This window comes from Planococcus citri, chromosome 2, assembly GCF_950023065.1.
Source record: "Planococcus citri chromosome 2, ihPlaCitr1.1, whole genome shotgun sequence".
NCBI classification, from domain to species: Eukaryota; Metazoa; Arthropoda; class Insecta; order Hemiptera; family Pseudococcidae; genus Planococcus; species Planococcus citri.
Genome location: NC_088678.1, coordinates 1,683,841 through 1,710,200, shown reverse-complemented (window position 1 = coordinate 1,710,200; position 26,360 = coordinate 1,683,841). Strand labels below are relative to the sequence as shown.

At 35.3% G+C, this 26,360-nt stretch overlaps 2 protein-coding genes across 4 annotated transcripts in view; one reads left to right on the top strand and one right to left on the bottom strand.

Moving 5' to 3' along the window:
- Vha100-2 (V-type ATPase subunit a family protein Vha100-2) overlaps positions 1–26,360 on the top strand; it is a 64,414-nt gene that overhangs the window by 7,315 nt on the left and 30,739 nt on the right. For both annotated transcript variants that reach the window (XM_065347761.1, XM_065347760.1), the window contains exon 2: positions 24,262–24,515. In XM_065347761.1, coding sequence (XP_065203833.1) covers positions 24,399–24,515 — 117 coding nt within the window. In that variant the 5' untranslated portion in view covers positions 24,262–24,398. The remainder of the gene's footprint in view (positions 1–24,261; positions 24,516–26,360) is intronic.
- LOC135833933 (CTP synthase 2-like) overlaps positions 1–26,360 on the bottom strand; it is a 58,654-nt gene that overhangs the window by 15,958 nt on the left and 16,336 nt on the right. Inside the window, exon 1 of one of the 2 annotated variants that reach the window (XM_065347763.1) lies at positions 3,035–3,192. The exons of the other annotated variant lie outside the window; for it this stretch is intronic. The gene's annotated coding sequence lies outside the window, so the exon portion shown is untranslated. Of the gene's footprint in view, positions 1–3,034; positions 3,193–26,360 lie in introns of those variants that run through there. 2 annotated transcript variants of the gene reach the window in all.

The window sequence follows — 26,360 nt, the reverse complement described above, 5'->3', positions numbered from 1 at the left end:
ATCGTATAGTAGGCTCGATACCGCCGACGCCAAATCGGTTAAAAGAATCGCTCTTGTTTCCGGCCACGAGAACGTGACGATGACGTCGTGACGTACACATACTTGAAAATTTCACTAGCTTTGAGCATGGTTTTGAAAAAAAAATTTCAATTTAAAGAACAGGAAATGCTCGATTAAAATACACGCGCGCTAATGGCACATTTTAAACGGTTAACTTTCCATATGTACTCGCGTACAGAGACGCCTCTACCTCGTCCCCCGCACTCTCCATCGCTTCGATTCGTCTACCTGATTCTATATACAGAGTATCATTGCTCTGAATCCTTGAACGTCAATTATCAATTTTTTCGTCTTCGTTTCATGTACTTATATTTACAAGCCCCCGTGTAGTTTTCTTTTCGGTCGTGAAAACGTCAATTGTAACGAAAAAAGTTGTGTAAATTGCATACTGTAGCTTTTAATAATGGGCTGGGCCGGATGCCTTTAATGCTTATAATTTCTTCTCCCTGCTCTCTTTTAAGGTATAATAATGCAAACACAGCTTACCAGGGAAATTTGTACTTAACTATACGTATAAGTATATCGTTTTCATATCGTTGCATGTTTTCGGAATGGTTTTTTAAAACTTTTCGTCGTACATAAAATTCGGTTCCACCCCCTCACCCCATTTTTACTAATACTGAGGGTAATACTTCAATATTGCGTCGAATATAGTCCAGCCTAAATTCATCATTTAAACACCAAATACGACGAAAAAAAAAACAATAAAATATGCTAATTTCATCTGACGTTATAATCGCCTGAAAACTTTGCTTTTAAGTATATGCTTAATGTAAGATCGATACGCCAATGTCACGTCAGAAATTTGACAAATAAATCAGGCTTGAGGTGTCTGGCTAAATTTTTCCAGAAAAGTGGGTTATTGAGTTGGACTTGGACATCTCAAAAATTACGAGGAAGTTTTATTTTCAGCAAACGGAATTTTTTCTAGATGTAAGAGGATTTTGAAAACTTATATACCTACAAGAAATTTTGAAACAGTAAAATATGTTATTTTTTAAAAAAGTCGCTGAAACTTGCGAAGTAAGTACATCAGTACCTATAAGTGTCAATTTTTGAGTATTTTTAAAATTTATTTTCGGATTCTGATTCTCAATTTCAAAGCATGTATTTTTATGATTTTTCGAACAAATTATGAACTTTTCGTGATGGGATTCCAAAACCCAGCGGGGGGGGGAGTGATTCTCAAATTTCAAAATCTTGCAAACTTTCAGGAATCATAAAATTTCAAAAAAAAATCCAGAAAGCACGTATTTTTATGTTTTTTTGAACAAATTATGAACTTTTCGTGATGGGATTCCAAAACTCAAGGGGGGGGAGTGAAGGGATATTTCGGTCAAGATGTGAACAAATTACGTCACACGATACTTATTTGACATTTTTTTAAGATTTTAGGTTTCTGCACCTATCTTACATGATGAAAATTTCAACAAGAGAAATATTAATGCTTCCTAGAGTTTTTCAGATCTAAAATATGTAGCCCTGCAATTTGGCGAGCTTTTGAAAACTGGGCTTTCAAAAATATCTCAAATTTGAATTAAAAATTTTTGGATAATATTTTTGAAACTGCTTTCATTATCACCGTTAAAAAGCTGAGAAGAGTTTTTTTGCAAGTTGCAGCAGTCTTGAGCAATTATACTCCAAAGCTGGTCATTATATGAATGACGCACCTCACTTGCTCTTAGGGTGGTGGGAAGCTGATGCTGGAGATTCCTCAAATCAAATCTACCAGGAAATCAGGAAATGGCCCTTATTTTGTTCAAAATAAAAAAAATGAAATATTTGAAAACACTTAAATTTTGGTTTTCGAAAATTTTTGTTTTCAGATCAGTTTTTTCCAAATTTTTAATTTTAGAATGAAAACTTTTCTCTTTCACATTTTCTGGAACTAAATTGTGGAAATTTTGTCTGTGAGCTGTCCAAGTTTTCAAAATAAATAAATAAATAACTAAAATAAAGATGGGATTGTGTTTTGGAAAATACTTAAAAAATGACATTTTTTATGGTCCTAAAAAAAAAAAAAAACTATAATGGAGGGAATTTTGAAAAAGTTTAGGTAATGAAATTTCTAATTCAATTTTTGCTCAAATACTACGGTCTAATTTCTTAGTTCAACGTTCCGCATTAAAATTCTTGAAGTTAGTTCGTTAAATTTCTCCAGAACGAAAAGACTTAAATTTTTGAAAAAATGAAAAATCATAACTTTTCCACGAATAAATTTAATGTGGGAGATAAGACGTACCTATAGGTATATTCTATGCTGGCATTTTCACTGAGGCGAGAGTCTTTGAAATAACATCGGAACATCACGAAAAAAAAACAAGTAATTTTTTATCGAATTAAATCGTCGAGGGAGAATATTTAACGATCTGAAAGATGCCAAAATATGACACCAGCAAAAAAAGTTTCCAAAATTTCCACTTTTTCAAAGGTATAGAAAAGAATGCGAACAGCAATTCTTTCGACGACGATAAGGTAACATAAAATACGAAACTGAGCCAACAAAAAATCGCGCTGATTCCAAACCAAAACGTTTATTTTCTATCTATTTTTTAAATAAAAAAGAAAAAAATGAACAATGACACGACTGGCTTTTAAAAACCAATAAAGGAAAAACGATTGCATGCTCGAAAGGAGAGGAAAACTTCACCCAGTGTTACGTACACGTTCAAAAATCAATTTCTCGAGACGATGAAATAAAGAGTCAATTTTCTAACCTTTTTTTTTTCAGTCAGAGTGAAAAGGGTGAGAGTGTGCTTTTGGGATTTGTGTTTTTGCTTGTACAGAAAAGAGAAAAAAATCGGTAAATATACACAGGGGGTTGTCAGGTTGTCACCGGTGGTATTTTTGTTTCGTATTCGCGCACATTAAACATCTGCGATTTATAGACGATGAAACGAGCGCGACAATAAAGCTAACAATAATAATAACACGATAAATAATAATATAACGCTTTAAACTGGATTCAACTTACCGTATCGAGAATAAAAAGAAGGGCGAGAAAATTGTACGATGAGATGAATTTAAGGCCTTCAATTTGTTCGTTTACGATATGAAAATGAGAAACGCGATCGAACACTGGAATATGCAACTGGCATTCGTTTAGTACTCACTTGTCTGATGCATTTGCTCATTCGGTGTAGCTGATTGTGAGACAACCGCACGGCTAGATTACCTGCACAAATACCGTTATAAGGCGACTTATACCTATAGTAATGTATTCGTAGAAAGAATTCCACTAAACGTATACAAAAGGAATGACCGCGAAAAAATACAAATAAAAACAAGGTATAATAGGGCAGGTATTTCGAAGGGTCGAAGCGTGTAAAAAACAAGAAATGAGGGACTGGTTGCTCGACTACAGACAATAAACTATAGAGTTCTGTGTACCCATTCATTACTAAGTAAAAAATGATGTTTGTATGGCGAGTTCAGCGAATTGACTTTAGATATATTGTGAGAGGACAGAGAAACTGATTTTAGTCTTGAAATTTTTTTTTTACGTGGGTTCACTCTTCAGTCTTCAATAGCCAGTCCCTTTTGACAAAAGAATGACTTATTTACAAAAATGTCAGGTACCTACCTACCTAAGTTGATGGTGATTTTGGTGTATAATCAGCCATGAAAATAAACATCAAATTATTAAAGATTTCTATACAAATCGCACGAATACCTGTCTAAGTATTTTTTGTATCTAATAATTCATGAACTTGACCAGTTGTGTTCGTGTGGTGTATTAAAGGTTTAGGTCAATGAGTTAAAAGTGTGTAGTCTTCATTTAAAATTATGTCATTGACTCGGGTAGGTAGGTATTATACTTGAAAACTATAATGAGGCTTCCAATGAATTAATATTTATCCCATAAGGTGTTCAAAAATTTATAAAGCGTGTTTTGTTTCATACCTAAGCGTGACTTTTCTGGTTCAAATATTCTTACCTGATTGAAAAACAAATACCCAATCGAATTTTTTTTCAGAGATATCTCGATACAAAGTTACTTTTAGAAATCTCAAATTCAAATTAAATTTTTTTGTGAAAAATTCAAAATTTACTTTTTTTAACTTGAACAACATTTAAGAATAATCGGTACAGACATTTTTTTGGAATTACAGATTTCATTTCCATTTTATAAGTAATAAAAATTAAATTTTTTCATTTTTTTTCACATTTTTCAAAAAATTATGAGAAATTTTTTCAACTCAGCTGGACTATCAGCCATGATTCTTCAACTTGTTTTATCATTGCTGTAAAAACTTGGATTTGGAAAAATGTAAATTTTCATGTACTTTTTCCCCTCCTCCTTCATAGTGGTCCTCATTTTGAAGTTTTACTCGGAGAAAGTTGCTGGATTTTATGAGAATTTATGATTCCAGATTTAGTACCTGTAGATAAGTCCCTTAAAGCTAAAACAAAAATAGTAAAATGTGGCGGGTAAAGAAATTTTATTTTTTTTAAATAGTTGACCTCTTTTTCAGAAAAAATCCACAAGTGTTTCAAGCCACGTTAGTCCTGCTTTACTTAGAGTTTTCCTTCCTCTTAGAAAAACCGAAGAAAAAAATTAAAACAACGTGGGAGAAATGTTATCAAAAATTTCAATTTCTACTTCGAAATACTTCCAAGTAAATCGTAGGCCTTTCAAAATGAAAATTGAAAAAAAGTCGATAAAAAATTTTTCTGAACTATTCTTAGCAGAAGAAAACCTCGTCTCCGTTCCCTCGTAACATTTTTGAATTTTTTTTCCAAATTTTAGAGCTTATACATAAAGGAAACTAAAAGCCACGACATTGGAAATCAGGAGTTTCTTCTCTTAAGAATAAGTGAGTAACAAAAGATTTGAAAATTGATTCAATTTTTCTGTTTTTTTTTCAACGAGAAAGTGAAACTAGAAAAATGTTTTCTTGAAAAAGGGGTTATCTGAGGAAATTCTTATGCTGAAATTGAAATACGAGACAAACCGAAATTTCAGGGACTGAAGTTCATTTTTTGCTTGAAAAAAAAGGGGAAAAATCAGAATTTTACCAAATTAACATATAATGCTGAAATTTTGATATGTACCTACTTACTCTATTTTACACTTCCAAAATCGATTGACACCCTTTTCAAACTGTTTTGAGCAAATTCTAGAGTCTTCAGTAGATTTTCCAAAGTTGAAATTTCCATCTTTTCACCCATTGAAGTTGAAAAGCTAAAACATCATTTGACACTATGATTTCAACACGGTGAGTCAATTTTATGCAGTTTCAAACCTTTTTAGAGCTTCCAGGATTTTTTTTTTGAAAAAAAAAAACAGATTTGCAATAAATGCTATAAAAACCGTCTAAATTAGGTTTCTTACCGATTCGAAATTAAACATTTTTCCAATTTTTAACGATGAAGTCATTAGAGAATTATGTATACGGTTTCAAACCTGCAAAATCTTAATTTAGCTATTTTTCATACCTTTTTTTTTTTTGCAAATTTTAGAATTTCCAAAGCATGACTGAAAGCTCCAAAAGGTCTCAAAACCAGATGCAATTCGTGCAGCATGTGAGATTGAGGGAAATTTCGTGCAAAATTTAACATTCAAAAATTCGCTGGAGGCTTTCAGAACTGCTGAAAACGACCCATAACCTTTTCCGATAAATTTTTGGTGTCGAAAATTGGGCACATGCCAAATCTCAGCTTTCTGGGACGATTTGGTAGAATTTCAATTTTTCCCCATTCTTGGTCCAAATTTTTGATTTCCAAAAATGCATCAAAAATCGAAAAATGTACTTGGGCACCTGGAATTTTGACTGGTGATGTGCATATTTTTGAATGCTGTCCCATTTAAAAATTGTTCTGCCAGTTGTGACGCTTCTCTTGCGAGTAATTTGATTTGTCCCATCTGTAATGTGCACGACATCTGCACGACTCCATTTTTAACTAGATACTTAGGTTCGGTTTCATCGGGTTCGAAATTGATGCATAGATTATTGGAACCACGAAAGTCGCAAATAAGGAAAAATTTAAGCACCCAAGCAGGTAAATTTGTCTGAAGTGCTGGAAAAACAGACAGTTACCAACCTAAAAAAAAACACCTACATGCCTGCTCGGTACACAGTACCAATGGTGTGGCGTCCTTGTACCGAATTCGCGGTATAAAAATTTGAATTTGCGTCACGCGTTGGGTAGGGCAATGCGCTTTCGAGCTCTTGAAAATGTACTCGAATATACCGAACGGTAAGTAGATAGGTAAATAATTAGCGAATCGGTATATTTTTAGGTTAAAATTACGATCGATGGGGAATCGATGTTTGATAATGAGGTGATTTTCGCCATACACGACGATCTTGGCTCTCTTCAGTTCAAATATAATCGGTAATCACGCGCGCCGGGCTCAAGAGAGTGAGAGGCGAGTCGAGAAGGAAAACTCGTCAAACGGTGTTATCAGCATTTCGAGTTGCATTTTTTAGAGAGCAAGTGGAGTAAATTGATAAGGAATAGGTATGGTAATTTTCAAGTCTGGTTGATTTTTCAATTTCAAGTCGTACCTATATGTAGGTATATCGCGACGAATAATTAACGATGTTGACACGGTGTGCTTAATTTACGAATGCACTGTTGATAGGTGGTTATAATATGTAAATGTTGATATGGGTGAGCCTAATCGCGAGACCCGGAGAGTGAGAATGAAATCATATCTGTGCTGTGTGTTTGAAAACAAGCGATAAGGCATGACCGAGTTCAATCGTATGTACGTAATAATGTTCGTTTCGTACGTTCAGCGATCGGTTCAAATAGCTCAACATTTTATCAAAGAATGCTCACAAGTTGGTGAAAAAGGAACGAGCGTCGATGTGCCACACCACTGCCATGCTACCTCTTCGCTCACATACATGTACATACTCGTACTTACGCGATCCTACCTATATGTGACTTACTTACTCGATTACGCAAATTGTAAAATGGTAAATAATATTATATTAGGTATACTTAGTAGAACGTTTGCAGTCGCGACCATATATTATAGTTAACCACATTGTACATATCGCGCAGAAAGTAGATACATATAAGCATTTTATGTACACAGACATAGATATAGCTATTTTCTGGTGTGGAAACGACATTCGATGGGTAGATATTGATACGCGACTACGAGTAAGTATTGGCGTTTCTCTCAAAGGGCAAATCGAATACGAACGTCAATTGGGGCCACATTCGTCGCTTTGCGCCGGTAATAACTCTTGTACTTATTTTATGCGTCTATGCTCAATTGAGCAATTGAGCATAAAATGTAACTTATATCGCAGTCAAGTTGGAAAAACTTCATTAGTCGTGGTCGATGGCGATGGTGCAGAGTATCAATGTATAGGTATTTCGTAAGACGGACTGATGACGGAGGCGGTCACCGTCCACCGTCCACCGTCGCGTCGTGGCGGCGGCTTCGTCGACGACGAGACGACGTTATTGTATCATTTGTAATTAGATGAGTTTGTTATGTCGTGTTTTGTCACAGCCATCAGCATAATATTTACATTACTCGTTCATTGATGAGCGAATAAATAGGTAGTTTAGTGACTTGCGAACGTTTCTGGGCGATAATCGCGATGTCATTGAAATACGTCCTATGTAAATGTTTCACTATTTATAGGTATACGTTCACATATATAGATCATCTCTCAATTCTTTCTTACGTATCGTACCTGAAGACTTGAGCAATCTCATCGTATCTCAGCAGGGATTACCTTCTTTACATTATTCGAAAACTATACACACCCCACAGACTCGACTCGATCGAACCTATACTTAATGACATCTATGTTCAATATTCGGAGAAAGAGACAGTTAATGAGATGGAATACATAAGTTAGATAGGTATATCAACTTGTCTATTTCCTCATTAGTCTACGGTCTTCATGCAGAAATCTGGGAAAATCCATTTTCTCAATATCTACTTAAGTGGTACTATTTTGAAACATTTTTATGACTGTCATTTCAAAATGGTGTCAAAGTAGTTTAGTTGAAAACGGTTTCGAAAGCAGTTTTAAAAATTGGATTGTATTCCATTTTAAAACTATCAAAAATAAAAACAATTTCGAGAAATTGTTTTTTGATTTCTCGAAATTTCTGAAACTTTTCCTAGGTATAGTTTTTGAAACCGAAAGCCTAAAGCCAAACTGGAAAATTAAAAAAAGTCCTACATTAGGCTTTGAATTTTCTGAAAAAATCGAAAAATTGCGTAAATTGATTTTAATCAAGACAAGAAAAGACCAAAAGCCGATGAAATGATCAACCAAAGTTATCGGTCCCACAAAGTATATGAGTAGCTAATTCAAAATTTTTATTCTTAGACGAAATTAAAAACTCACTGAAGACTGCAAAACGACTCAGATCAAATCAAAATAAGCCATGGCTCAAAAGTGGCTGTTTTCAAGTTGAAGGGAGTCATCCCACGTCAATTGGACCAAGAAGTGGTAGAGGGGTTTGGCGATTTTTTTGAAATTTTTCCTGTGGAAAGGCCTTTCGAAGGGATGACCAATGGCGCAAATCGCAGCCCTCTAGCCCATTTTTAAAGGCAGCCAGGGGGTGTCAAAGTTTTCAGTTAACCTAAAATATCATCCATTTCAGCAGTGGATTATCTACTCGATAACCGCGATACCTACCAAAATGGAACATTTTCCCATAGTTAGGGGTTTTGAAAGGCTTTTTAGTGATATCATAAAAATCAGTGTTGCCATTTTTTTTCGAACAAAAATTTAGCTCAAAAGGTTTCGAAACGTAGTTTTCATATCGTTCTGACCCTCAAAAATTCTGAAAAAAATATAAGTATTATGGACAACTTTTCATGCTGAACAACATATTAAAACATTAGGATGGTAACATGTTGCAAAGTCGATTTAAAAAAATTCAAAGTTTGCGAAAAAATTCGATTTTTTGATTTAAAACATGAAAAAAAGTTTTGATAGGTGAAGTTGACCCATTTGACTCCTATTTGTACGTATCTGTTGAAAAAGTTGAAAAACCCCTTTCACTCGATGAAATGAACTCCTCACAAAAAAATCAAAATTCGAAAATATTCAAAAAATGAACGAATTTTCATTTTTTTGTTGCGAGTCTAATTTTTAAGAACTTTTTCATGAAATACGTCAGAAAGAGATCAAAATAAGACAACTGAATAAATTTGAACTTTTTTTGATGTTTGAAATCGAAAATTGAATTTTTTCGAATTTTGATTTTTTTGTGAGGAGTTCATTTCATCGATTGAAAGGGTTTTTTCAACTTTTTTAACAGATACGTAAAAATAGGGGTCAAATGGGTCAACTTCATTTATCAAAACTTTTTTTCATGTTTTAAATCAAAAGATCGAATTTTTTCGCAAACTTAAAATTTTTTAAAATCAACTTTGCAACATGTTACCATCCTAATTTATTAATATGTTGTTCAGCATGAAAAGTTGTTCATAATATATTTTTTTCAGAATTTTTGAGAGTCGGAACGATATAAAAACTACGTTTCGAAACCTTTTGAGCTAATTTTTTATACGAAAAAAAGTGGCAACACTGATTTTCATGATATCATCAAAAAGCCTTTCAAAACCCCCAACTATATGGAAAAAAGTTCCATTTTGATAGGTATCGCAGTTATCGAGTAATCCACTACTCAAATGGATGATATTTTAGGTTCATTGAAAACTTTGACACCCCCTGGCTGCCTTTAAAAATGGGCTAGACGGCTGCGATTTGCACCATTGGTCATCCCTTCGGAAGGTCTTTCCACAGGAAAAATTTCAAAAAAATCGCCGAATCCTCCTACCACTTCTTGGTCCAATTGACGTGGAATGACCCAGGGGTGAAAAAGTGCACTTTTACCGACTTTGCCGTGAAACGGAAAAGTAAGGTATTGTATTTGTCATGATGGTTGAGGATTTGGGTGGGGGTGGGTTTTCTTGACGTTTTGGAGTGTGCTGATCACGATAAGACATATGGCGCAAAACGAGATAAGTTTATATATATATATATATATTTATTTATTTATTTATTTATATATCAATTTATGTATAAATTTGTGTCACGCTGAACTCAAAAGCTCCGAACTTTAAGTCGAAACTGATGATGGCAAAATATTGCTTTGATACTGAACTAGAGAAATTTTTAATTTGGTCAAAATCGGTTCAGCCGTTTACGAGATATGAACGTTCAAGTGTGTTTCAACGTTATGGATAAGCAGAAATTTGTGTAAACCCTTATATCTCGCAAACGGCTCACCCCCAACAAACAGATGGGGTGGTTAGGGTGTGTAGGTTGCAGATTGGTGCGCCGGAGGTCGGGTGTTCGAATCCCGCGCGAGTCAAGAGGAGAAAATTTTTTGTTGATTTTTTTGTTAATTTTTTTGTTAATTTTATCCGTCCAAAATTTTTTTGCCATAAAAAATCAAAATTTTTCAAAAATTTATAGTGTAATTTTTGTTTCAACAAAAAACATTGAGTTTTTGGTAAATAGCCAGTAAATTTTGATAATTTTGTTTTTTTGTTTGTTAATTAATAGTAATTTTTAGTAAATAAAATGATTAGTTATTTTTGCTGAATTACTCGTAATTAAAGTTGGTCGAAAATTTTGGTAAATTGCTTGGGTAATTTTTGGTAAATTGGTAAAAACCTTTGGCAGTAAATTACTGGGGTAGGTAATTAAAATTCGGTAAAAAAATAGGTAAATTAGTGAGGAAATGTCTGGTAAATTACTGAGGTAAATGTTGGTAAATTGCTGGGGTAATTTTTAGTAAATTGGTAAATTTTGGTAAAGTGGTAAATTTTGGTAAATTGATAAATTTTGGTAAATTGATAAATTTGGGTAAATTCGTAAATTTTGGTAAATTTGTAAATTTCGGTAAAGTGGTAAATTTGGTAAATTCGTAAATTTTGGTAAATTCGTAAATTTTGGTAAATTGGTAAATTGGTAAATTTTGGTAAATTTGTAAATTTTGGTAAATTGGTAAATTTTGGTAAATTGGTAAATTTTGGTAAATTGGTAAATTTTGGTAAATCGGTAAATTTTGGTAAATTGGTAAATTTTGGTAAATTGGTGAATTTTGGTTTTGGTAAATTGGTAAATTTTGGTAAATAGCTAAATTTCGGTAAATTTGTTTATTTTCCTGTATAACAGAGCAAAGTCGGTTAATCTTGCCTACTGCGCAAGATGTTTTTTTTTAAATTAAAATTTGGACCAAAAATGAAAAAAATCGAAATTCTCCCAAATTGGCTCAGAAAGCTTAAATTCAATGTGTAGGGGAGATTGTTATACCTTGGATCAAAAATCACTTTTTTTGCTCTGTATCTTCGAGAAATGAACTTGGTAGGCTGAAATATTTTTTATTTGAAAGAGTACAGACGAAGCCGAAAATTGTAAGTCACCTATTTGGACTTTTGGGCTAAGTTCTGTGGCCTTCCACAGAATTTTTTTTTCAATTTTTAAAATTTTGCGAGTAAATTAGAGATGATTTTCAGCCGTTCTGGAACCTCCAGCAATTTTTTTGAGATTCCAGTTTTTGGAAAAACACTTTCGAATCTGTCCTATTCAACGTTGACACGTACTCGTATAAACGTAATTGGTGCTGTAAATTTGTACCTCATTTGGCATTTCTTCAGTGATTTCATAATTGAAAATTTGAAATGTATACTCGTATGGTTCTAAACTGATGAAAACTGATTTCGGGAAAATAAGGTGCAATCGTTTAAGCCGTCACGAACAAACACCAAGTTGATTTGGACGGTTTTTATGGCACCTTTTAAAAATCTGGAATTTCCAAAATACGGCTAGATGCCACAGATCCGCTTAAAAATCATTTCACGCTGACTGAGCATGTTGAAATGAGGATGTGAAGTGAATTTCAGAGTTTCAACTTCGTCGGAGAAAATTTTATGATAATTTCCATTTTCAAAAATCTACCAGAGGTTTCAAAAATGCTCAAAACGGTTCGAAGCCATTTTCAATCAATTTTTTGATATAGGTACAGAAATAGAACGCATATCAAATCTTAACCTAGCACCATAGTACCTGCTTGCACCTACCTATCTTTATATCTTTATGGCCGGGAGTGCATTGACAGTTCGTATTCCATAAGTCACACATGCACACGTACAGATCTACATAGTCGCACGATGTGGCTGTCAATGTTGAATGATGTCACGTGCAACAAGTTCTAGGTATAGTACGTCGACACAGCAAAGCATCGGGCATCGCAATAATTAACTCTCGCCAGCTGAGTCGTCAACCACCAACGCCTACTGCCGCAAATACTCGCTGCTGGGTGTTGGCAACCCAGAAGATATTACAGAATAGCAGAGAGTGAGTATATGTATATTCTTCGAGTCGAGAGTATCGATTTGAGAAAAATTCACCAAGACCAAATTGGTTTTGGTGTACCTAATAGAAAACAGGCGTGGGTTATGCTAATATGGTACATATGGTATGGTGCCTTTAGGTCGCAATGAGCAATAGATAGGTAGGTACCATACGCAATTTATGCTCGCAGCATATACGAGTACGAGTACGAGTAAATTACGGCATCGACACCAGACTATGTCTGTACAAATGCGTGCGAGGTGCGCAGATAATTCGTTAACCAAATCTCTACGGTCGCCTGTTTTACATAATTTAATTACACTTTAATTACGACGCCACGCCAATGTTTTGCGAATTGCCAGTTCGAAGAAGAGAAAAAAAACTTTAGGTAATAGCAGAAGGTTACCTTCTATAAAAGCTTAGTTAATGCGACAAAACTGCGTCTTGAAATTCGCTGGCTGGCTCGAGCAGCGGTTGTTTTTTCAATTTGTTATATAAACCGATCCGAATCCTCTACAGCAGCCTCATCTTCGTGCAGAAATCAATCAGCAGGGAGTAGAATGAAGGTTGGATCAAATAGTAGGTACGAGGAAAAAATATGGTATACAACTACTACAATCATCTGTGTAGGTAACCGACATTTACCATATTTTTCTCATGTAGGTATGTTTCTTGAGCGTATGGTAGCGTATATAGATCGAACTAGCAGCATATGCAGTTGGTATGTTTAATAAGTATATTAATGTAGGTAGGTCCTAAATTCTTACGAATGTGCTCATTTTATTAGAGTTAGGTACGTCCTTTCTATAATTGATAAGACAGGAACTCGACTATTTTATCGTTTTAATCGTAACTTACACAATAATGTCTCATCTTTATGCTTTTTTTTTGACCCCCTGTAGGCCTAAGACTTGTTCGATTGTTGATTTCTTCGGATCTCATTTTGGGTTTTGGAATCAAATGGTCGTCAAAAATCAAATAGGTACCTATGAGAAACACCTGGACTAAAAATTCAACTTTTTTGTGGAAAACTTTCGAGTTCATGTGGCTAACACTCCCTCCCCCCTCCCACCCATCTGGCCCATCCGTGTGTAGTCTCGTAAATTTGAAGGTTCTGAAAAATTGGAACACTTGGCAGTTTTTGCGAGATGTGCCACTAAGTACTTTTTGTGGCCACTGCACCTTACTTATATGCATCAGAATGTGAACGGCTTGCGTGAACAATGCATTTTATCGAACAATTAAATAAATCGATAAAAAAATCACGCACGTTCGTTCGAGGAACGTTCATGCATTTGATCTGAAGTTCGACGGGAACGTCGAGATTTGGATTTTAGCAGAAGCGACGCTGCTTTATTCCACTGGTCGGAATTTCAATCGTTGGGAAACGAGCCAAATGCGGTTTTCAAAGGTGTAAATCGCGTAATAATATAAACTAGAATAATTGCTAAAAGCTTTTTAACGCGCGTGCTAATATAGTCGGCGCAAACAAACCCCATGTGATTCTTTAATTCCTAAAATTCGTATAGGTAATTATATTAAAAATTTGTCGAGCACTTGCTTCTTCTACCTATGCGATAAAGCCAACCTGAAATGATTCATATCGAGTACCCGTACTTTTGAGCGCATTTTCGCGTACATGATATTAGCTAAAAAGTACCCGTATTATTAAAAGTTTTTAAATAATACCGATATATACACTCCGTATGGCGATGGAAAGAAAAAATGTTGGCTAATTAACATTTATACGTTAATTTTCGTCAATTGTGCGCGTACATTTTTGTCGAATCGCCACTTTTATTGGACGTATAGTCAGCTCTTAATAAACTACGAGTGGAATGAGGCAATACCAATGTTGAAGTTTATTCTCGCATTTCACGAACAATGTTATATTCGCATTAATAACATTGTCAGCGCGGCAATGGGCGACGACGATTACCACCAGCACAAAAATCTGCATGTACCACCACTCGTACCTTCGCCTATGGTTGGCCCACCTGCGGCCGAGATTACTCGATAATTATTCCTCGGTAATTGGTATACCCGTCACTGCACCTCATCACTTTGCCATCACTTCAGTGAAGGAGGTGATTATTAAAAAAGACGTTAAGTTTCCATTTCCTGCGCAAATTAGGCGTTCGTCGTATTGTCTAATGGGCTCAAGTTTTTGCAAGTTTTAGAAAATTATTTTACGAATAAATTTGCGTTGGAATTTTTAGTGTTTGAGTCTAGACAGGAGTTAGCGGACTTGAACATTTCATGGAAAGGAGTAATAAGGGAAACCGGAAAACAGAGAAAGAACATTACCATAATCAATTCTAAAATTCAGAGAAAAACGATCCGATCTCTTAGTAATATTAAATTGGATCCAGAAAAATATGTTCAGATCTACAATGTTTAATTTGGTCTGATCACTCTCCCCTTGGACAAATTTTGTGATCGAAGACCCTATTTATAATAATTATCGAATACGCTTTTTAGTGCAGTTTATATCCATCAGGTTCGAATATTTCCACGACCCTACGGTACTTAGTACTTAGTACTTACCTATGCAAAACATATTAATACTTATACGAGTATTTTAATATTGTTTCTTTCTGTTAGACAAATTTGCGTGTGTGTGCTCGGTTAATTATGTAACATGATTAGCACAACAACGATAAGCGAAGTAATAATAATAAACTTTACGATAATTATTTTAAGCCTCTTTGAAATACATTGCAAGCATCGTTTTTACTTTTCATACTCGCTGGTTTTTATTATCTTTATTTGCTTTCGTATTTCTTGTTTCTTTGAATACCTGGTTCGTACTTTATATGCGAAATCACAGAATTTCTTTTTATTCCAATAGATTATAACCTTTGTGTTTTATGAAAAAATGGCGTAGGCACCCAATAAGTACCTACCTATCTGATTACATGAATATGAAATTGCGAACTGAATGTGTATTTCGTAATATGTACCTATGCGAGAAATAATACCTCAACTCGAGTTTTGAATAGAATCGAGCACATTTTCTGAATTTTCATAAGTACAAAGGAGAATGAGATGGTTTTTGTTCCAGAATGGATGGAGAGAAGCGGAAAGTAAAAATTTTGGGAATTTCTTACCATCCAGGTTGAAAAAATTGTATCAAATAAACCCTGCAGAAATGACACAAGAAAAATGATTACCTATATCAAATATGAACTAGTGAACGGCTTTGACGCCTGGATCCAATTTTTACAAGATCCAATCGAGGAAAATTTATTATATGTAGTTCGGCATACTATGACAATAGGAGTAATTGCACCCCCCCTCCACCGATCCTCCGGGACAACTTTTTTCTTAAAGGGGACATCCTAAGGAACATTTTAAAGCAAACTTTCCTAAAAAAAAGTTGGCCTTACTTACAAAATGGCGGTCATTTTGATTGGCAGGTCAGCCGAAGTCGCAGATTTTGCGTTTCAACACAGGACTTGCACGAAATTTTTCAAACTTTACAAAGGTAGATCGAAAGATCATGTTAAAATTTATCACCTGTCAAAATTTCAAGTGCTAAAGTGCGTTTTTCGAATTTTGGTGAATTTTTGAAAGTCGAATTCAGGCCAAAAATGAGGGAAAAAATCAAAATTTTACCAAATTGACCAAGAAAGCTGAAATTTGGGATATACCCTATTTTCGACATGCCAAATCGATTGGAAACGGTTTCAACCCGTTATGATCAGTTCTGGAGCCTCCAGCAGATTTTTTTAAACTCAAAATTCCCACAAAATTCCATCAAATTGGAGTTGTAAAGCTGAAATTTATTCTAAAAACTAATTTCAATACGCTACGAAGTACTGCAGATGAATTTCAAGTCGCTTTGGAACCTCCAGTAGATTTTTTAAACTTTAAATTTTCACAAAATTTCATCAAATGCAGATGGAAAGCTGAAATTTTCTCTACACTCCAATTTTAACATCTTCTGAAGACGACTTCAGGTGGGTTCAAGTCATTTTAGAGCCTCCAGCGACCTTTTTGAAAATTACTGTAGCCTCCAGTAGATTTTTGAAACTTGAAATTTCCCCAAAATTAATTTATCAAATGGAGTTGGCAAGCTGAAATTTACTTCGCAGACTACATGGTGGTTTCAAATGGTTTTGAAGCTTCCAGCTACTTTTAGGAAATTTCAATTTTCCAAAACAAGACCATACAACCTATCAAAAAGTCGCTGGAGGCTCCAAAACGACTCGAAATTCACCTGCAGTACTTCGTAGCGTATTGAAATTAGTTTTTAGAATAAATTTCAGCTTTACAACTCCAATTTGATGGAATTTTGTGGGAATTTCGAGTTTAAAAAATCTGCGGGAGGCTCCAGAACTGCTCAAGACGGATTGAAACCGTTTCCAATCGATTTGGCATGTCGAAAATAGGGTATATCCCAAATTTCAGCTTTCTTGGTCAATTTGGTAAAATTTTGATTTTTTCCCTCATTTTTGGCCTGAATTCGATTTTTAAAAATTCACCAAAAATCGAAAAACGCAATTTAGCACTTGAAATTTTGACAGATGATAAATTTTTGCATGATCTTTTGATCTACCTTTGTAAAGTTTGAAAAATTTCGTGCAAGTCCTATGTTAAAACGCGAAATCTGCGATTTCGGCTGACCTGTCAATCAAAATGGCCGCCATTTTGTAAGTAAGGCCAACTTTTTTTTGGGGCAAGTTTGCTTTAAAATGTTCCTTAGGATGTTCCCTTTAAGAAAAAAGTTGTCCCGGAGGATCAGCGGGGGGGGGGGGTGCAATTACTCCTGTTGTCATATGCCGGACTATTAGATCTGATAAGATTTGATCGAACTTTGATAGGATCACAAGTCCAGACATTCCTTCGATTCAATTTGATCTTACCGTGATCCACTCAGATCAAGATTTTGACTATAGATTTAATTTTTTCAGTCCTGATCGGATACGGTATCTTCGCATTTACTCGAGAGATTGTAAAATTTGCTTATAGGTAGGTACCTAACGAGAAAATTCGATTGAATTTGATGAGACCAATAACCTGACCAAATCGAATTAGATCAGTGCTTTAATTGGATTAGATCTGTTCAGACCTAATTTGATCCGAATTAATCAGATAAAATCAGACTTATTTGATCAGATTAGATCACATTCAGACATATATTCCAAAGAAATCAGATTCAATCTGATCAGACCACCTTTTTTTTAAATAAGCTGACAGAAAATTATCGGATCTGATATCGTAAATCATATCAGACCAAATCCGGACTGTTCTTGGATCCAATTTAATTTAGCCAAATAATCTAATCAGATTTGATGTGATCAACTCCAATAGGCAAAGGATATCTACGAGGTTGATGTGATCAGATTTGATCAGATAAGATCACAACCGGACATTTTCCAGATTCCATTAAATCTGACATCTGACCAAATCAATTAGATTAAAATTCTTTTGTAATTAGTCGGTTCAGATCTGATCAAGAAGTTTTCAAAGAAATTTGTGATTTTTTTCATCCTTACTCCATCGTAATTGGCTATATTTTCTCAGCCTTTCAACATCGATAGAATTGATTTACGATGCAGATCACTTCTAAAGTCATTCAGCCATAAAATATGTATATTTCAAATTCGAAACCTTGTTCACTGGCGACCGCCTTGGCAGACATACCCTACTCCTACTTTCTGTTCCATAAGCCACATTGGAAAAAACTTGAGCTTTCAGCATCAATGCAACTCGCGAATTGCCCACATCACAGTCGTACCAACATCCATCCAACTGATCAGCTCGTGTAGTAAACGAATGAAAAGCCTTGCCTCGCGAACTAGTCGTAATAAAAATCTTAATTTCTGGCGAACTATTAACATTAACCGCGGTCACCTCGTCGCGGTCACACTTACTATGGTATACGAGAAATAATAAATACCTTGTCTACATACATACAATAGCAGATGAACGTTTTTCTTCGCGTCGTCGTCGTCACCGTTCAAACACCTTGGAAGTTGGAGTATTGTTCGGTGGCGATGGCGCTGGCGTGGTATTTGAATAAATACTCGTATTCCTAATGTCAATTGTGAATAAGCAAATTTGCCAAATACTTAGCAGTCACGCCGGCGAAAAGAATTTCCAAATTATCGACTATTGTTTTCTATACTCGAAGCGCCTACGTATAGGTAGGTATACTAAGTAGATAGGTAGATTGGTAGGTACCTATAGGTGGTGCGACGAGGAGACGTGTTTTTTTTTCATCTTTCTTAGTAGTATTTTTGAAAAAAATTTCACACACCAAAGTCGTTGATTAAATTTACTTAATTTTCGCATTGTTGAGGCGTTAATAACTTTTCGTCGAATGATGGGTCTATATCTTTGGGAAAATATTTTAGCTTTCGCGCACTCGCTGGTGCAGAAATAGGTGTAACTTTTACGTTTTGGTTTTTATATATTTTTCGTATTATGATTCGGTTGATCGTTCATTGGTTTTGTTGACATTATCGTCAAATTGCGCGACCTTTTCAATTTTTTTCATTTATTTTTCACGAGATGAATAGTTCAGGTATGTAAAATGTTGATAATGTGGTGAATATGTCTGGTTAGGTATTATTTGGACGCTAAAGTAGGTAATACGGTCCAGCGAAAGGTGCACGCAATTTTTTTTTCATTTCACGAGTACCTACTCGACTCCTACTTGAGTATACATAGACATTGGGCATCTCCAGGTGTGGCATGAAATACGATACAATGAAGGACCTTAGTATGCTGAAGATGTTGTCAACATGGACATGTATTGCTGGCGCTCTGTTATGCATCTAGCAGTATGCATTTAACGCGCGTGATGATCACACATTTACTTAGTAGAATATGATGCGTATTTTATCTCCAAGGTTATTGCCGTGTGCCGTTTTTCATAGGTTATATATTATTTAAATCATGGATACGTCGCGAATGGTGACCGGTGATAGTCGGCGTTTTTTACAAAATAGTCGTCTCGATAGAGTTGATAGTGTTCGATATATAGTCATCTGTGACCTCGGATACAACTATAATATGTATAGCCTATCACCTATCTATAGATCGAATATACATGATACTAGTTTCATGAGTAGGTATACCCGTGCATGTACCTACATAGTGGGTATGCATAAGTAGGTATACGAGTAAGATTTAAGTAACTTGTAATCTCCTACCAGCGCCTATGGTAGGTACCTCTACCTACCCTACTCCTGCAATTAAGTAAGAAAAATCAGAATTAAAATATGTAGAAACCGATTCGATCGAGCATACATACTATAACTACTTTGTTAATATTACGCCCGCTGAAAAAAAGAGAAAATCATTCGAACAATTAATGGTCTTCGAAAGACGCCCTTCTACTGTGCGATAAGGACGCCAAGACGACCACTCGACCACTGCGACAAAATGTTCAGTTCACATTTAATTCTGTTTAATTACGACGACAACACGATAGAGTAGAATTTCACGGAGTCATCAATTAACCTCAAGACTTGCTCTAATTAATGCATCGCTTCGGTCAAATATGTATGAGAACGATAGGTACATATGAGCATGGTATAAGCATACATGAATGAATTGTACATGCTACTCGTACATGCCATTGAATCGAGCGTATACAAATGTCATCTCGATAAAATATCGTCCCAATGGATAATGTGACGCTAATCGATGCTGTCGTCATTTTATACGTATATCTTTAAATTGCCTTTGGCTATTTGACTCGGTCCTTGGGAGTTGCTTGGAAGTTTCAATAAATGAACGAAACAAAGATGTATTCCGATTGCGGGACCATTTCCAGTTTTTGAGGGGGTTTCGTGAGCCATTTTCTGTCTTAACCTTGACCTTTTGAGTTGGCAAGAGGGTCAATTGTGTAGCCGTTTCAGCTTATCCGATAATTTTTTATTTTTCCCTTTTAAAAATAGCGGTACCTAAGATGATTAAAAATGATCTTCAGCGCTAATGAATTTTAATAGTTTACATTTTGAAATGTTTTAAAATTATTTTGTACTTTTTTTGTGAAAAAAAAAATGCTAGTCTAAGTAATATCAAATTTTTAGCTTTTGGAAAGAAAGTTGCATGATTCACACGTGATTAAGAATCGATAAAATATCAAATTAGAGGATGGCCAAGAAGTCAGTTAACCAATTTGCATAATATTTTGAAAAATTAAAAATTAATTATAACGTTCTTCTAATATTCTTTTATTGATTTTAATGCTAAAAATATTGTCCAATAACAGATTTACAAATTTTCATCCTCGTAGTTTATTAGAAGAACATGTTATAATCAATTTAATTTTTTTTTCTTCAAAATATGGAAATTGGTCAACTGACTTTTTGGCCATCCTGCTTGACACAATCAAATCATTTCTCAACAAAAGAATGAAATTTTTTAAATACAGGAACCCCCCAACCCTTCCTTCCACCCAAAAAATCCGGCTACCCGAACGAAAATGAAGTGCCTTACAGAGATTTGAATTCCCCAAAATAGTCTAAAAAGTGCCATACCTGCATGAATAAATTGATGGAAAATCGAAATGAACAATATTGCTATAGGTACTTTTGGAGACGATACGTTTTGAAGGCTTCTATTAACACGGCCAAAAAACGTTCATTATTTTTAGAAAATTCCAAGATTTTTGAAAAAATATTCCAGCCTTTCTCCCCTGTCACCGATATTTATTTCTTTACTTGTATATGTTAAAATTGTGCCTCTAGGGCCATTCCACGTCAATTGGACCAAAAAGTAGTAGGTGGGTTCGGCGATTTTTTTGAAATTTTTCCTGTGGAAAGACCTTCCGAAGGGATGACCAATGGCGCAAATCACAGCTCTCTAGCCCATTTTTAACGGCAGCCAGGGGGTGTCAAAGTTTTTAGTGAACCTAAAATATCATCAATTTCAGCAGTGGATTACTCGGTAACCGCGATACCTACCAAAATTGAACTTTTTCTCATAGGTAGTTAGGGGGTTTGAAAGGCTTTTTGGTGATATCATAAAAATCAGTGTTGCCACTTTTTTTCGTACCGAAAATTAGCTCAAAAAGTTTCAAAATGTAGTTTTCACATCGTTCCGACTCTCAAAAATTCTGAAAAGAATATATTAAGTATGGACAACTTTTCATGCTGAACAACATATTAAAAAATTAAGATGGCATTATTTTGTAAAGTCGATTTAAAAAATTCAAAGTTTGTGAAAAAATCTGATTTTTTGATTTAAAACATGAAAAAAAGTTTTGATTGGTAAAGTTGACCCATTTGAACCCTATTTTTACGTATCTGTTGAAAAAGTTGAAAAATCCCTTTCACTCGATAAAATAAACTCATCGCAAAAAAATCAAAATTCAAAAAAATTCAAAAAAAAGCAAATTTTAATTTTTTTGCTGTGAGTGTGATTTTTATCAACTTTTTCATAAAATACGTCCGAAAGAGGTCAAAATAAGACAACTGAATAAATTTGAACTTTTTTGATGTTTGGAATTTAAAATTGAATTTTTTCGAATTTTGATTTTTTTGTGATGAGTTTATTTTATCGAGTGAAAGGAATTTTTCAACTTCTTCAACAGATACCTAAAAATAGGGGTCAAATGGGTCAACTCTACAAATCCAAACTTTTTTGCATGTTTTAAATCACAAAATCGGATTTTTTCGCAAACTTCAAATTTTTTTGTATCGACTTGACGAAATAATGTCATCTTAATTTTTTAATATGTTGTTCAGCAATGAACAGTTGTCCATAATATATTTTTTTCCGAATTTTTGAGAGTCGGAACGATATGAAAACTATGTTTTGAAACTTTTTGAGCTAATTTTCGGTACGAAAAAAAGTGGCAACACTGATTTTTATGATATCACCAAAAAGCCTTTCAAACCCTCTAACTACCTATGAGAAAAAGTTCAATTTTGGTAGGTATCGCGGTTACCGAGTAATCCACTGCTGAAATTGATGATATTTTAGGTTCACTGAAAACTTTGACACCCCCTGGCGGCCGTTAAAAATGGGCTAGAGGGCTGCGATTTGCGCCATTGGCCATCCCTTCGGAAGGTCTTTCCACAGGAAAAATTTCAAAAAAAACGCCGAACCCACCTACCACTTCTTAGTCCAATTGACGTGGAATGACCCTCTAGAATCAATTCAAATGTTGACTATAGAAAGTTTTTTGAGCATTGGAACATATCTTGTTAGTAATTTTGAAGAATCCAAAAATCCCACAGACTTACCAGATTTTTGTTTAAGCAGATTAATTTTTTGTGAGCTACTTGTATATTCGCTTCATATGCTTTGGTTGAAAAAAAAAATCAGTGTCTGACCATGAACGTTCTCAGATACTCAGACAGGTAAAAAAATTTTGGCGGAAAAAATAACAAAAAACTTGAAAATATTATCATTAAAAGTGATCAAAAGTTGAATTACAATTGGGTGTTCAATTTTTGAATTCTGACAATTCAAATTCAAATTCCGGTCTGTAAAATATTTTTTCTGAATTTGGTAGAAAACTGAGCTTTCATATCAACAGTTTGAAGCTATTCTGGAGCCTCAAAAAGTTTGAAATTGCTTCATGAAATCCAAATTAGAAAAATGTTGAAGAAGGTGATCGATATTTTATCCATCAAAGGTCCATGAGAAGAATATAAAACATGAATTAAAATTTGTCCAAATTACGCAGAAACAATAAATGGAATTTCTGAAAAATTGAAAATACGAAGGAAAGAAATAAAATATCATAGTAAAATTTTGACGAAAGCTGGCAAAAATTTTCATAGAAACATTTTTTAAACACACGTAAAAGCACTCGAAACACTTTAAATCACCAAATACATACCTACTAACAAAATTCTGGTAAAATTTGTTGAAAATAGCATGAAAAAGTGTTGAAAATGGTAGGTATAACTTACTAAAATGATATATTTATAAAAATATCAAAAAACCATTAAATTTAATGAAGGGGCTCGATCAAAACAGTTTGGGAAGGGGCTAGAGCGAAATCATTTTTCCTCCAGGGAGACCTCCGGAGCTGAAAGTTTTTCTGAGTAACTTTTAGTTCAAAATGAAGGACTCCGCTGAATTTGATCAAAATTATTTTGACTTTTTTCTTGCGATCCATTGTCCAGATACGAACAGACCAATTATTATTTTTTTTTCAAAGTTTTAGTCTACCTTTATCATCCATCACACGTACTTAATTCATCGATTTTCTCGAAGTAATTTCCATGACCTTCGATGAGATTCGGATAATTTTGATGCTGAATCGCTGCGTCTCATTCTGATCATGATATTACGAGCTCGTACGAGTACGAACGACGCGACGTACGGTTCCAGATATCGCGATCAAAATTGATCATTTGTTGAATGTATCGATCATTTCGTATTAGTATACTCGTAGTCGTAATTACGAGTATATAAGATGACTCAATTGACCGTAAGATGTAGATGTACGTAAATTGCTTCGGGGTGCAGGACAGTACTACGAGTACCGAGTATGCATAAAAAGTATATTTCACAGACATGACAGCGACTTTATGTCCAATGCCAGCACGTTTTTGCAATTTTCTGCTTGTATTTGTGATGTAATTTTAACTAATTGTGTTACGTTTGCATTTACGTAGCTGGCCGATTCATCGATCAAGCAAAAACGTTGAAATTGTCGCAGTAAATTGTACATTTATGTGTGTAGTACTGTATAGTACGTATAGTATGATGTGTGGGGCAAGACGGTAGATCGCGCGAATCGCTCGATGTCGGCAGACGATCGCGCTGGCGCTCGCGACTCGCTTTAAAATTAAGTCGTAAAACATCTACGAGTATATAGACGATAGGCTACTCTACGTACGGTAGTTTACGAATATTTACGTATGTGTACGTAATACGTATATGTATAAATGAAATGACGTGTTTTTGTTTTGACTGATTACAGAAGTAGCGGCGGTAGCGGCGGCTGCGGCGTCGGCGGCGACGGTAGCTGAACGCTACGAATCGGACAAAAGGCAAGCACGAGAGAGGTTTCTGGTTGATTCATATGTTGAAGAAGAAAAGCGGTGCGAAACGCCGACCATGGGCTCCATGTTCCGTAGTGAAGAGATGGCCCTTTGCCAGCTGTTCATTCAACCCGAAGCTGCGTATTCGGCTGTAGCAGCGATGGGAGAAGCGGGCGTGGTTCAGTTTAGAGATGTAAGTATGTAGTACCTATACATCTTTCTACATTTATATACGAGTACCACCATCTCGTACATTACACGTACACGAGTACCAGCATCTCATCTCGCCGCAGAGTCTACATACTAAATATCTAATTCTTCTCTCTTCTCTCTCATTCTCATCTCTGTGTGTACGAGTATTTCCTTCTTTTTTTTCGCGTGGCTTCTCCCCTGTCTTACTCTTAGTCGTTCATATATGCCACTGCCAGTGATACGCATAAACCGCGCGGCGGTGATGCCCAAGCCGATGTCATCCGCGAGTACCTTTCGAACAGATGTTCATCGTATGGGTACCGCACTCGCATTACTCCATTTACGCGACAAACCGACAAAAAACACCCCTGCCTCGGTTCCACTGTCTCACAGTTCGGAGACCAACTAATGGCTATGGGCGAAGCGACGTCAGCTTTTCATTTTCGGATCCCAAATTATAAATACTCGAGACATATAAGCGCCTAGTCACGTTGTTTATTTCAACGTCACCGACTCTCTCACCATCGTCGTATCATCATCGTCGCTCCACCGAGCCTCACCGTAATTATCGCCCAGCGCCTTTACATATGTACATTTACCTACCTACGTACTCGCTACTCAATGTACTACCTCGTAGCTATGTGCTACGTTTGTTTGATTTTGCTTTTTCCACTCTACTCTTCCTGTCTTCCCTCAACGTGAACCGAACGGTATCTGTGTATCTTTCGATTTGAGCAAATATAGGTAGGTGGATTATTTGCCAGAGTACTTCATTCATACTGCCTCAGTTTATATACTTATTGGAGCTTCTGAAATAAATATTACGCTAGTCGGTATATTATATAGGTAACCAACGATAGTGTTCCAGGAATAATTTTAACCATCGGAGTACCTATACCTTGGTTTTAAGAGATATATTCTTCGTATCGCTCGTGAATTGTGTCGAAATTGGAGTAGAAGTTGTCACATTACCTACTCCAATAATTATCTTTATATTTCTTGATTACCTACGTATCGAATAAGGTGTGGATCTTTGAAGTTGGATATTTACTTTTTACTTAAACGCTGACGATTCGAATCAAAATTATATCAAAATTGGAATTATGTATTTTGAAAAATAACTAGAAATAGATACTTATTATAAACAAGCGTGCACCTCTCACACCCCCCCCCCCTCCCGGGGGCTTGGAAAAAATCCTAACTTTGTCGCGTATCTTGGGGGCAAAGACATTGTATAATGTATATTATATTTCACCTTGTAATAATAAGTTGCGATTTTATTGTATACGGTACAGCATCGATTTCATGCTGGATGCTGTAAACTGAAAGAAACCCAACTGGAAACTGCGAAAAATGGATTTGGCAATTCGAGTCGATGTTAGCGTAGGTAATTTGATCCTTTCGTGTTTCCAGAGATTACTTCCATGGTTTTCTCACTCATAAGAAATCATAGTACACTTTAATCGTTGGAAACAAAATTGAGAGCGGGAGATTTTTGAATCGTTTTTTTTTTTTTTTTTTTTTTTTTTTTTGATATTCAAGTAGAGCAAAAATAAAAGAATTTTACGAGGAGGCCGAGAGGGTGGGGTGGGAGTGGGAGTGGGGGTGAAATGACCTCGGAATGGGAATATAGGGATTTTACACTTTCGGCTCGACTTTAAATGCCACAGTTTTTGAACAGGATATTTCTTTCACAAGGGAGGCAGGAAAGAATACATGTTAATAGTCGGGGAGCCCGCATAAGAATCTATTGCACCCCTCCCCCACCATCGATCCTCCGGGACAACTTTTTTCTTAAAGGGGGAGTCCTACAGAACATTTCTGGCCCTTGTCCTGAAAAAAAAGT